Source organism: Myotis davidii, unplaced genomic scaffold, assembly GCF_000327345.1.
Source record: "Myotis davidii unplaced genomic scaffold, ASM32734v1 scaffold2343, whole genome shotgun sequence".
NCBI classification, from domain to species: domain Eukaryota; kingdom Metazoa; phylum Chordata; class Mammalia; order Chiroptera; family Vespertilionidae; genus Myotis; species Myotis davidii.
In genome coordinates this window covers 11,786-25,744 of record NW_006294252.1, presented here as the reverse complement: position 1 = coordinate 25,744, position 13,959 = coordinate 11,786, and the positions used below count along the sequence as shown (strand labels likewise).

The window sequence follows — 13,959 nt, the reverse complement described above, 5'->3', positions numbered from 1 at the left end:
CAGCTGTTTCTGATGAAACAGAAACCTGTCTGTCTGTCGTTGAGTCTCTCTCATTCTACAGTCTATGCATCCCCACGAATTGGTCGGATCACTAGAGCTTTCATGCCATGGATTCTGCCATTCCTTCTGAAAGGATGTTCCTCCAGCAGAGACCAAAGGCCCCCTTGTCCTCACACCTGTCCTTCCATGGCCCTTCCTCCAGCACCTTCTCCCGCCTCCTTTGTCCTTCCTCCTGCAGGCTTCCCTGGTGCCAGGCTGGTCAGGACTCCGCATGCCAGCTCCATGCAGGCCCCTGGAGGCCCTGCACCCCAGCACCATTCCGGGCCCCTGTTCATGAGTCCACAGTCCCTGAGACCTGCCCTGAACCTCTGACCTGGGTGTGTCTAGCCTTGGCCCAGAGGGTCCTGGGTCACCCTAAAATTTTCACAAGGTTACCCCCTCAGTGCTCCTTATCCTCTCTTTCATTAGACGGGGGCCACCAATGACCCCCTGAAATAACCTTGTCCCACAGGAACTTAACAGAGGAAGACAGATCAGAGCCCTTCTAGAATCCAGCATGACCCTCAGAGAGACAGAAGAAGCCACACACACAGGGCATCCCATCCATTTCTCTGTCTCTGGGGGCAGAGATGAACGGCTGAGGGTGACCAAATAGGACAGTAAGACCAGGGACCCATAGAGCTCAGGTTCCCAAGGGCCGGGATCCAGGGTGAAAGCTTGGCCACAGGCTGAGACAGGACCCAGAGAGAGCAGAACTCACAGAAAATGGCCCAATCCTCTGGGAGAGCAGCAAAGGAGGGGGAAGGAGAGACTCACCTAGGACGGTCAGCTGGGTCCCTCCGCCGAACACAAAACACTGTGACACAGGCTCGTACAAAAACCTCTCTCTGGGAGGCCCTGCCCCACCCCTGTGCCCCCACCTGCAGCTGTGCTGGAGGAAGCTGGGCCACTGCCCCCGGCTGCTGTCTGCTCTGCCAGGGGCGCACACTGTCCCCCCTCCACCCTCTCAGCAGATTGTAGGGTGGATGGATGACACAGCGATTTGTTCAGCATCAGGGCTGTTGGAAGCCATTCTTCCAAAGCAGCTGTTCTCAGCCTGTGGGTCGAGACCCCTTTGGCGGTCGAACGACCCTTTCACAGGGGTCGCCTGAGACCATCCTGCATATCAGATATTTACATTACGATTCATAACAGTAGCAATATTATGAAGTAGCAAAGAAAATAATTTTATGGTTGGGTCACAACATGAGGAATTGTGTTTAAAGGGCCAGAAGGTTGAGAACTACTGCTCCAAAGGGACTTGGTGCCTGATAAGCTGTTTCTACTGTGGTCTCCTGGGACTGGTATGAGTTTGGAGGGCGTCTATTGCACTGAGTGAGGTGCCATGGCCTAGGGCAGTGGTTGGCAAACTCATTAGTCAACAGAGCCAAATATCAACAGTACAACGATTGAAATTTCTTTTGAGAGCCACATTTTTAAAACTGAAACTATGTAGGTAGGTACATGGTTATTAACTTAAGTAGGGTACTCCTAAGGCTTAGGAAGACCATACTCAAGGGATCGAAGAGCCGCATATGGACAAATGGCCATCATTCGCAGACACGTTGTTGTCATCACTAGAGGAACCCGTGGTGCTTTCACACGGCAGATGCATTCACCTGCTGGAGTTTCCCAAGCCACTCAGTGGCCATTGTTACCGTGGGAGGACGGCGGGGACCAGACCACCATCCTGCAAACTGGAGGACCAGAGGGAAACGTCCCCATTCCCTCATCTGTGGTAGCCCGTGACCCACACATCCTGGGGGAGACAGATCTGCTGGAGGCACCCCTTTCATGCACACGTGGGGCACCACAGGAGGAGGGCGGCAAATCTGGAATATCCCATGATGCATTCCTTCCTATCTGATGGACCACGTCATTGGACATCCAGGCATTGGATGTCCTCAAAGGAGGTCTATTCCATAGGGGTCCTTTGGTGCAAAGTGTGAACCATCCTGGGAGGCAGTTTTGCTAACGTCCAACCTGGACCTCGTGAAGCTTCTGATGCCAAAACCATTTTGCAGGAACATGAGGAGGAGAGACCCACCCAGATGCAGCTCGTGGAGGCTGGGACCGCATCCCGACTATGGGAGAGCCCCAAGGCCAGCAGCTCAGCCCCTCAGCCACTTGCTGGCATGGAAAAGCTGGAGAGATTTGGGGGATACTTACAGACCCAACATCACCATGCGGGACCTTATTCTGTTCTCATATGTAAACAACACCTAAGATACACCCAAGTGAATACACTAAAAGCTGGATATAATGGATTAATTCTGCGCAGGGGTGTCCATATAAAGCTGAAATTCCATTATATCATAAAGTAGGTTTCCTAACACGTACGTAAAAAATTGACAAATTAGTCAGTCTCCCCGTCTCAGCGACCTGGAGTGAGTGTGTCTCTGACACCAGCTGCACTCAGGGCTGAGACACTGGGAGGGAGGGGCAAGGGGCCCAGGAGCGGGGGGTGGTGGGGAGTGGTAACTTTGCTGTACCCCACAGGCCACACTCTGCCTGCTCTGAGCTGGTCTGACCTGCTCTTACTTGGCTCCTGAATTCCAGTTGATATGCCCTTCCTGGGACATCACAGGATGCCCAGTTGGTGCCCAGGACTGTGCCCTTTCTATTCCATCAAGGTCAACTCCCATGCCCCTCACACCTTCCTTGTGCAGTCTGACAACACCTGCTCCATCCTTTAACCAGCCATAAACAATCTCACCCTCATCTGACTTCAGGTGTTGAGACTCATGATAATGGAGTTCCATGCCCCCTGCTAGGGTCACCTTGAGCCTGACCTTGACTCAGGCCCATTAGAATTTAAACTGAGCTTCCTTGTGCCTCATCCTCATCCCATTTTCCCAGCACCAGTAGCCATGCCTTGAAGGGTGTTCCAGGCTCCCTGAGTTGGGTAAGGGGTGTGAACTTGATGGGGGAATTGTCAGGCTCCATGATATTAAATTGCTTCTCTCTGTGGGACTAGTCAGTGTCTTTCCTTAGCTCACGTGCATTGGCAGAGTTTGACCAACGCCCCATGGGAGGCACTGCTCCAAGCTTTCCCTGACTCCGAGCTGATGGGCCAACCATGAGCCCCTCACCTGGCAATGGCTCTCCCATTGGGCTCCATGACGGACAGGGCAGTTCAGTGTCTGTTCCCAATGACCTCAGCCTTGGCTCCATGATTTCCTTCCCAATATTTCCTTCTGTAGCCCACCGTGCCCTCCTGGGACCCTCACCATTTCTCCCTGATTCCTCCTCAGGGCCCCTGGATGCCTCTCACTCAGCCCTTGTCCCTTTCCAGGTGACAAGGACTGCATCCCAGGGGCTGGTCCTAGAGGAGAAGTTTTGACCCTGGGAACCACATTCCATGGTCACTCAGATCTGATTCAGGTGCCTGGTTGGTGGGTTGAGCGAACGATGGGTAGATGGAACCACATGTCATAACCATCCCGCCTTTATTTCACCTTGAGACCCTCCCCCACACAGAACACACATGCGAAATGTCAGATGAGAAATGACAGGAGTTTATTCAGGAGAAGGGGGAACGGGGAGGGATGGTGACCTGCCCAGTCTGAGCGACCAGGGCAGGAGCCGCAGGGGGACAGTGGGGAGCGAGGAAGGGAGCTTCTGACTGAGAAGTGTCCCCAGAAGTGGGGACTCAGGTCCTAGGAACACTCCGAGGGGGCCACTGTCTTCTCCACGGTCTTCCCGTCGTGCGTGACCTGGCAGCTGTAGGCGCTGGCGGACTTCCAGGCTTGGCTGGACACGCTCAGGTAGCTGCTGGCCGCGTACTTGTTGTTGCTCTGCTTGGAGGGCTTGGTGGTCTCCACGCCCTGGGTGACGGGGCTGCCATTTGCCTTCCAGGCCACCGTCACGCTGCCCGGGTAGAAGTCACTCATGAGACACACCAGTGTGGCCTTGTTGTTGGCGAGCTCCTCAGCGGATGGTGGGAACAGAGACACGGAGGGTGCAGACTTGGGCTGACCTGTGTGGACAGAGAAGTGGGTGTAAGAGGCAGAAGCAGGGCCCACACGTAGGGATCTCCCCCACCCCACAGATGGCCTCTGTGACTGGGCCCATGTGTTTGTTCCCTTGGGGACCTTCTTTCCTTCTCTGTCCCCTCTTTCTACTGTGTCCCTGCACAGCAGTCAGCCCCACCCTCCCAGAAGCTCTTCCAAGTCATCTCTCCCATGTGACCTGGACAAGCTCCTCCATCAGTAGCCTCAGTTTCCCCAAGTGTTATCGGGCCAAGCTCTGCTCCCTCCTCCTACTCTCCTGAGTCTGAGTGTGCATTCTGCCCCGACCTCCCGGGCCCTCAGCCCAGCCTCAGGCCCCCTTCACTCACGCTTCTGGAGCCCCGGCCTCCTCTGCACCCAGCCGGCCAGGACGACCCCAACAGCGTGTGGAGAGGCCCAGCCTGAGCCAGGACACAGTGGGGCCGGGACCCCTGTCTCCCCGGGGCACCTGGCTCTCCAGTGAGGGCCGAGTCCTTGCAGCCAAAGCCTGGGGGCTCCTTCTGGCTCTGCCTGTGTCCCTGTGCCTGGTTCCCGGACACCAGGACCTTTCATCTCGCTGCGTTCATGGCACTGATGCCCCCGACAAGGAGCACAGAGGCCCGCAGCCCCCTCGGCACCTCTGACCACCCCAGACTGACACATCAGCCCTGACCCTAACACCCTTGGGCTGATGGGTCCCAGGAATTATGGGGCTCCAGGGTCAATGAGTCTGTGCCCCATGGGACCCACTCCTTTCTGACCTCCATCCTGAGAGGGTCGGGCTCCTTAGGGGTCAGCTCGCCCCATCTCACCTGTGTCTCCGTGACCCCCCATCCTTGCGGCCCAACAGAGGCTCTGAGTGCTTTGGAGCGAGCCCAACCCTCCTCTCCGCCCTCCACGGCTTCCCCTCCGGCTGCCCTTGGTGCCTCCGAAGGCCGGGTCCCAGTCCCAGCCTTGCCCCAGCCTCCTGTGCAGCTTTCCCAGGCCGGAGGGCATCGAGCCCTTAGCGCAGACCCTCGGGACTGGGACTGTCGCTAAGGCTGCCCCACTGACCCTGGCCAGAACCAGCCTTGGCCCCCCTGAGGACATCTGCCCTGGAGGAGAGGAAGGATCCCCTTTCCTAGGCCCATCCCCAGACTCTGGGGGGCTATTGGGGTTCTGCTATTGAGATCCTCCCTGCTGGTTAACCCTAGACCAACCTGCCTTCCCCAGAGCCCACGGAGAAAGTGGGGGTCGGTCTGTAAGGCTGGGAGGGCAGAAGGAAGCAGCCCCCAGAGAGAGGAGGGACTTGCCCAAGACAGCAGAGCGGTGGGATGGGTTGGAAAAGGTGCTGAGAGCCACTTACCTAGGACGGTGAGCTGGGTCCCGCCGCCGAAGACATACCACGGTGACTGAGGCTCGGACTAAAACCCGCTGGACCAGCACCTGGGGCCTGTCCCCCGGGGGCCAGTCTGGCACAGGAACCTGCCGGGCATGACGGATGCAGGGCTGCAGCTGTGTTCTGGGGCAGGGCGGGTGGGCAGTCACCCCCCAGGGGCTGGAGCATCCCCCTGCCTGGCCCCTCATCCAAGGCAGGTGGCACCCATACCTTGGAGTGACCCAGTGTGTTCTCCCTCCTCCCAAGACTGTCTTGGTCACCACCCAATCCTCTGCTGACAAAGATTCTGGGCGCCTTGTCCCCTCGAGGGGCTGTGTGGTGTAGCTCAGACCCCCTGGCCTCCTCCTTCCCTCTTCCTGGGGCCTCTGAGTGTTCCTTCCCCACGATTTCCCATGTTCCAACCAAGTGAACCTCTCCCCGGGTCTATGAACACTGGGTCATTCCTGACTAATGGTGCTTCCATGTGGAGATCCCCTCCCCTTTGTCTCCATACATTGAGACACAGTGTAGTTCCACCTCTTTCATGAAGCCTTTTCTGAGCTCTCAGACCACTGTCTTTCCATCAGTCCATCCCTTCATCCATCCATCAGTCCATCTCTCATCTCTCCATCCATTCATCCACCCATCAGTCCATCTCTCATCTCTCCATCCGTCCATCCATCCATCCATCCATCCATTATCTGTCCATTTGTCCAACAATGGCTCCCAACTGTTTCATGTGCTGGAACACAATTGGGACCTCTCTGGCTCTCACCCCATATTTCCTGGAACCTCTCAGGACAAAGCCAACAAGACCCTCATTCTGGTCAAGTCCGAGGTCCGGCCTCAGTCCCTGGACATCTCTGCCAGAGGTTCCTCTTTCTGGGGACTGTCCTCCCCTTGGTGTCTGACACCACCCACTCTCGCTCTTTCTCTCTCCCATGACTGTTGACCCCACACCCCAGAATCCCATTCTGCCTGTTTCCCTATGTCCAGCCCGGACCTCTCTTTGTGGCTTTAGGTTCACAGGGGCTCAGCCTCCCGAACTCTTCTGGAATAGGTTCCTCTTTCTGGGGACTGTCCTCCCCTTGGTGTCTGACACCACCCACTCTCGCTCTTTCTCTCTCCCATGACTGTTGACCCCACACCCCAGAATCCCATTCTGCCTGTACTCTCCCTCTCTCTCTGCCTCTGCCCCCACACTGTGCACTCCAACAACTGTCTAGGGGTCTCCCTTCCCTATGTCCAGCCCGGACCTCTGTGGCTTTAGGTTCACAGGTGCTCAGCCTCCCGAACTCTTCTGGAACGCCCTGCAGGCACCTCAAACTCCACAGGCCCCATAGACTCTCCTCACTCTCCCCCCACATTCAGTAGGCTTCTCTCCAAGCCTGAAGTCACCCCACAATCCGTTCCCCTCATGGAGTCACCCTCCGTGTTAGCCATCCACCAGAAAACAAAAGCCCATGAAGATACACAAATAAACACAAACACCCAAGTCACACTCGACAAGTCAGGATGGCAAGAGTCCTCAGGCTTGGCCTGATCTGATGTCACCTCCCCATGTGGCTTATCTAACGGGAAGCGAACCCATTGCCCTGGGGCCAGCACTTTCCACCTGAGCGGCAGGGTCACTGGGTCACGGGTGCATGTAAGATTGTTTGGAACAACATTTAATATAATATGAATATCAATGCCACCCTTGTTTCTGACTTAAAGGAAGCAAACACACAGCTTCTAAGCAGGTTGATTATCTAAGGAAACTTCCTCAGTTCCATACAGTGTATCTCCCCACATTTACAGCAACCTTCATACTTAAAGGCAAATTCTTCATAAAACAATTCTACAGGTTCTCACCAATGAATTGAGAAGGGGGGAGGTGCAAGTAATAGGAAAAAAGAGAGAACATGGTTTTTTGCAGGTGAGGAGAGAGTCTACTTATAAAAATAAAGCCCACGGAGTCAGGCGAAGAACTATTAGAACTAATCTGAGTTCAGTGAAGTGGCCAATACACGGGCCACGTGCGAATATCAGTCGTTTTCCCTTCTGCACAAGCAGTGACCATTTAAGACATGAGTTGGGGGACATTTTACAGCTTCAATCCACATGATCTTTCAAAGCCTTAGGAGTAACCTTAACAGGAAATGGGCAAGGCCTGCAGAGATGAAGTGTGAGGCCATGGGCTGGAAGTCACCACAGCAGAGTGAGTGCGTAGGGGCCGGTCGCGTTCCTGGAGGGAAATGCCGGGCGTTGCAAAGATGCCGGTCCTTCTCCAGTGAGCCCGCACAGGCCACCAAATTACAGGCACCAAACGCGGATTATGAAAACGAGCGAATCGTTTCTAAAACCCAACAGTGAGAAGGATGACAGAGTAGGCACGGCTGTTTTGAAAAAATGAATTATCACCATGGGCCCAGACACCCTGTACAGCTACGACAATTAAAACAGGTGCAGTGGATATGGGATCGGATCATTAGATCATTAGAACCGTAGGGAGAGTCTGATAAACCAATGGGTTAGTGTTTTGATAGAAGGCGCGTTTATATTCAACAAACAGGTGACGAGCGGCTCCCCTTTTGGAAAGTAAAAAAGGTTATGTCCTCACCGACATCAAAATAAACTCCAGCGGAAGTAAACACAAGCGAACAGCCCCCCAAACACGGAAAATGCCAGCATAAAATAGAAACCCAACCTTATAATATTGAAACAAAGCTGACTCTGCCATGCTTGTCACGGATCACAGAAACCGTAAAGGAAAAATCACACCACTCTGACATATAACCAGTAAAGATGGCTTTACGGCAAAACACCCCTTAACAAGAGGCGTCCAGCAACTCAGGGGAGAATATTTCCAGCAGAGACTGAACAAGGCGGCTGATATCTCAAATGCGGGAAGAGTGTCTATAGCTCTATAAGAGCACACAACCAACTCAATGGAAAACCACCACAATGCCAACGACAGGTAAAATTATGGCCGGTAAGTTCTCAAAAGACATAAAACCAGGCAATAAAAATAGGAATGGAAAATAAGTTTGATCCATGATCAAATAAGCAAACACATCCTCATTTTGCTCAGCAGATGGGCAAAATAGACAGTGGCTGTCGAATGGGTTTTAGGGCAAGATGTGGAGAAATGGTGAGCGGAAACTCTCAGTTTTCACTCTATAGACCTCTGTGCTTAATCTTTTTTTTTTTTTAACAACACATTACTCTTCTATTAACATTATTTTAGAGAAGGATGACGAAATAGATCTCCTTGTGAACATTTAATAACTACAGGTAAGTGTGAAGCGAACATTAAAATTAGGCAAAATCCCACCGACCAGAAACATACGCTGACATTTTTTCTACATTTTCTGACAAGCCTTGGAAAATGCACTCATATTAAAAAGTCCAATTGCACCCTGGCTGGTCTGGTTCAGTGGATACAGCGTTGGCCCGCGGACTGAAGGGTCTTGGGTTTGATTCTGGTCAAGGGCATGTGCCTGGGTTGTGGGTTCAATCCCGGGGGTCGGGGGGGCATGCAGGAGGCAGCCGATCAATGATTCTCTCTCATCCCTTGATGTTTCCATCTCTCCCTCTTCCTTCCTCTCTGAAATCAATAAAAATATATATATGTATGTGTGTGTATATATATATATATACACCATGAGAGAGCCTGTTCCTCCCATCAACCCCTACTACCGTCACTTCCAATGCACTGACCATAGGGGACTTAAAAAATATATATTTCTATTGATTTCAGAGAGAAAGGCAGAGGGAGAGAGAGATAGAAACATCAATGATGAGAGAGAATCATTGATCAGCTGCCTCCTACACGCCCCACCCTGGGGATCAAGCCCGCAACACAGGCCTGTGCCCTTGACCGGGAATCGAGGTCACAGCGTCCAGTCCTGGGACTCCTTCCTGTCCTGGGGCTGCGGCCCCCCTCTCTAGGCCCCTATCCCCGTCTGGAAGATGGGGATGACACCAGGGCCTTACGGGGACCCTGAGCGGGGGGGCCTGCCCCTAAGATGATGGGTACATCCTGCCCCTGCCTTCCAGAGGACTGGGGCGAGGAGACTGAGGCTCTAGTCTTAGGTGCGAAATTTAAGGGGTGCCCAAAGCCTCAGTCATCAAGATAAACACATATTAATAAAATACTAAACATAAAAATCAACGCTAATAAATCCACAATGGACAAAATGCCAACTCTTTATATACAGCCAGCGTCTGCCCAGGCCCCCACTCTCCACCAACCCTCCCTTCGTCCACATCTTTCCCCCATGGCGCACGGGCTCCTTACCTGTCCTTCAGGCTCCGAGGGCTGCTTCCCACCGGGTCTTGGGGGCCTGGGCCCTGCTCCGAAGCGCTGTTGGCAGGGGCAGCAGCCATGGGTGGCCACGGCAGGCCCAGCAGCCTCAGGGGCCAGCGCTGCTTGGGGCCAGGGCTCTGCTCCCCGGAGTCCTCATGGCCCACTTGGCAGGTCCTGGGCCTCATCTGCCTTCAGGGTCAAGGGCACCTCCGGCCTGATCCTCAGTGTGAGCTCCTAAGCATCCTGGAGGGTTTGATCGATCCCCCTCACTCCAGGAGTAACGTCAAGCTCATGAATGTTGAAACCATCCAGACCTCGGTCACCTCTGGGCCTCAGTTTCCACATTTGTGAAATGGGTGCTGTTGGCAGGTGCCCCTGGTCCTCACCGGCAGTGGCCATCCTCGTGTGCCCTGGCCCGAATGGCCCCATCTTCTGCCTGGGCCTTCTCCGGTGCCGGCCCCCGTGCGGGTCCTCTTAGAGTGGCATCTGCCAACTGCTCTGCTGTGGTTGGAATCAGAGCTCAACCATCTCCCACGGTCACCCCTGCTGGCCCCGCCCCTGGGGTGCTGGGGCGGGCACACCTGCTCCTGCCCCCTTTCCCCAGTTCCCCAAGGGTCTCTCTGGGCATTGGAGCATCTACCTCGGGCCTGGAGGGCAGCCAAGTGCCCAGTGGATGAGGGATTGAATTCCTCGGGGTGGGCCTGGGACTGCTCTTCTGACCAGGCCCCCAGGCTGGGCCCCTGCACACTCCACGCCTGCCAGTCAAGCCTGGTCCTTCCTTGGCTGGTGTGGTCACGCCTGGTAAGTTTGGTCAGCTCCTGGGCTAGGCCAGGGCCCGGCAGGGAGTCATCCATCTCCCTCTCTCCAGGGGGAACGTCAAGCTGAGGGATGTTGGAACCACCCAGACCCAGGTCACCCCCGGGCCTCAGTTTCCTTGTCTGTGAAGTGGGGAGAGCTCCTCTGCAGCAGGAGGGCCCGAGGGTGAAGGGGATCGTGCATCTGCTAAGCGCCAGCACAGAGCAGGCGTTGAACCAATGCCCGTTCCCGTCCACCTCTTACTTTGGGCTTCGGAGCAGCTCCGCAGTGATGGCGAACCTTCTGAGCTCGGCGTGACAGCATTTTGAAAAACCCTAACTTAACTCTGGTGCTGTGTCACATATAGATTTTTTTTTTTGATCTTTGCAACCATAGTAGAACAAAGATTTATATTTTTGATATTTATTTTATATATTTAAATGCCATTTAACAAAGAAAAATCAACCAAAAAAATGAGTTCATAGGTTCGCCATCACTGTCCTAGTGTGTCCTTGAGCCAAGTGTCCCTGTTCTGTGGGTGAGAAAACGAAGGCCCAAGAAGGCGAATGCAGGACCCAAGGCGGTTCCAGGGTGCAGGTGCAGGGTGAGCTGGAACCTAGCAGTGACCTTGTCCCTGCACTTCCAGCCCTCACCACCCGGAAGGCTTGTGCTCTGCTCCCCGGGGAGCCCAGGTGTGGGCTGTGCTGGGCAGGGTGCAGGCGGGATGGGCTGCCCAGGTGCTTGGGGTCGGGGCTGGTTTGAAAACCCAGGAATATAACACATAGTATGATGATGAGAGTGACGCTGCTTGTGTAGCTCTGACAATGGGGTCTGCTCCCTGCTGAGCTCAGGTGACATCCCCTTTTGAAGAGGAGACATTGCTGTTCAAGCAGCTTCCGTACTTCCTGGGCGCCACCCAGCCAGGAGGCCTGGCCCTCGCACAGCTCCAGGGCGTGCTTTGTGGGTCTCCGCGGGCTCACACTGCCGGTGTCTGGGAGAACTCGGGTGGTAGGTTCCTGCCTGTCACCCCCAGCACCCACCTGCTTGCTTTCCAGTTGCCTTTGGGTCACAGGAACCTTCATACGTCCGCTCAACTCCGGAGCTGCAGCCCCTAGGGCTCCTGGTTTTCTGCTTCAGCAGCTCCAAAGGGGGCCCCAACCCTCACCAACCTCGACTTTCCTGGGAGGTCCCTTTACGAGTTGCCTGGCCCATGTTTTGAGTCAGATACTCAGGAACTCTCCTGCTGCCCTTGGTGAAAATCAATCCAGATGTTCCATGGGAAGCGGTAACACATTGCCTGGGACTTCAGTTTCTTGGTGTGGACAACAGTGGCTGGGAGACCACTGTCTGAAGGTTCTCTTCGTGTCTGCACGTCCCGTGAGCAAAGGCACCGATTGCCCTTGTGTTGGACCATCTTTTCCAGGATGCTGGTAGAGAGGGTGTGTCCCTCTGGAGCAACATGTACTTACCGGCCGGTATGAAAGATTTGGGGTCCCCAAGCTTGGGTGTGCGGCTGTCACCTGGCCCTTTTTACAGCATCTTGGGGGGCTCAGAGGACTGATGTCGGACGCTGATATTCCAGCTGATAATCTTAATGCTGCTGGTACTCTGGCTACTTGAGTAATGAACTATGAGCAACAGTCATAGTTCAACTCCTTTGTCTCCGACCCAGGAGTCTCGTGTCTCCTGCCAGCACCCGGGAATCTACGGCAGGCTTGCTTTTCAGCCTGCAAGTAGAGTCAAAACTCTCAGACTTTCTACTGCTCCTGACAAGGGCAATAATGAGCAGGAAGGAAGAAGTCAAGTTGATGGTGATCAGGACTTAACGGTTTGACCAAACTCACCAGAGCAGCTTTCAAGGAACCGCAGGCTGGATCGTCCCACTCCCCGAACACAGCTCAGGCAGTGTCTGGGGGGTGAGGTCCAGAGCTGAGGGCTGGACCGCACAACACCCGCTCCCCTGGCCTTGGAGATGGTCAAGGAACCGAACAGTGACGGGTGTGGGTGCCTGGGGGGCCCCTGATCCAGTGCAGCTCCTCCCCATTTTGGTACTTGGCTCACTCTAGCCTCTGACCTCAGGCTCCTGGTACCTTGGGGACCAGGTGTTCCACTGGAATTGTTCCCTTCCCATCACCCACTGCTCAGAGCCCAGAAGGTGTGGTTGCCCCGGGGACAGCCCCGGAGCTTGGGGGGAGGGGAGAAGGGACTGTCCCTAAATGCAACATCCCCAGCTGCCCCCTCCCCGACCCCAGCACCTGCCATGACCCCTGGGCAGACACCGCCACAGACCACATCCTCCTGCGGTGGCTGCGGTCGGAAATCCGAGTCTGGCTGGACCCTGGGGACCCTCGAGGAATGGCCTGGGCTTTCCCAGCGGGTACAGCTGCAGCTCTGTCCCACCCAGGCCTGCTCCCCACCCCCTCCCTAGTCTCCTGCTCCTCCTCCATCCCACAGGCCCCACAGTCCCTGCCTGAGGCTGTGGGCTCCTCTCCCTGGCCCAGGTCTCCCCAGCTCTCTGCTTCCCTCCATTCCCAAACTCAAGCCACTGGTCCCTCTCATCTCACCTTGAGAATGTCATTGTCTTTCCCGTGGGGGTCGGGGAGAGGGTCTGGGGCAGAGGGTGTCACAGGTTCCATCTAGGGATATGACAACGGTTCTGAAATCTCCGAGTCCCTCTGAGGGGTCCCCAGGGGGCGACAGAGAAGATGCTGGCTCCTCAGGAGACCCTGGGAGTGCAGCCCCCTCCAGCAAATGGGGGAGAATACCGCTGGTTCCCCAGAGAACAGGGACTCACCCACCTGGTGGAGGTCCTCCAGCTTCTGCTGATGAGAAACAGGCACAGAGAGGGCGACTTTCTTCCCTAAGACACACAGGGACCTGGTGTGAAGACCATGTCCTGGGGCCAGTGAGACCTGGGAGGATGCACCTTTTTTGGACGTGGGGTGGGGCCAGCCTGGAACTGGGGGCTTCGGGAAATGTCAGTGCTTGAACCTCTAACTCTCCAGGTCCAGCTGCCCAAATTGCAGCCAGGAAGGAGAGATTCCAGGAGGGGGCAGCAGAGACCAGCAGGAGAGGGAGGCAAGGCCCCAGAAAGGGCTGGAGCTCCAAGGGGAAGGCAGGCAGGAGAGCAGGGGAGGCGCCCCTGGAGGGGTGGGGTGAGGGGTGAGGAGGGACCTGGCGGGGAGGGATGCAGGACCCAGGCACCCACCTCACCCCTAGAACTGGGAACAGGTGTTGGGAGAGGCAACTGAGGCGAGTGGTGCCTGTTTAGGAAGGATCCTGATTTTCCTTCACGTTTGGATGTTTATTCATCATGGAATATATATTTTAAAATATATTTTTATTGATTTCAGAGAGGAAGGGAGTGAGAGAGGAGGAGAGGGAGAGAGAGAGAGAAACATCCATGATGAGAGAGAATCATTGATTGGCTGCCTCCTGCACGCCCCCTCCTGGGGCTCAAGCCCGCAAACTGGGCCTGTGCCCTTGAC

At 55.1% G+C, this 13,959-nt stretch overlaps 1 protein-coding gene and 1 pseudogene across 1 annotated transcript in view; both read right to left on the bottom strand.

Moving 5' to 3' along the window:
- The window catches only part of LOC102752104 (immunoglobulin lambda-like polypeptide 5), a 21,162-nt gene that overhangs the window by 4,263 nt on the left and 2,940 nt on the right, over positions 1-13,959 (bottom strand). Inside the window, exon 3 of the mRNA XM_015566920.1 lies at positions 817-854. Coding sequence (XP_015422406.1) covers positions 817-854 — 38 coding nt within the window. The remainder of the gene's footprint in view (positions 1-816; positions 855-13,959) is intronic.
- Positions 3,537-5,518, bottom strand: LOC102751820 (annotated as a pseudogene).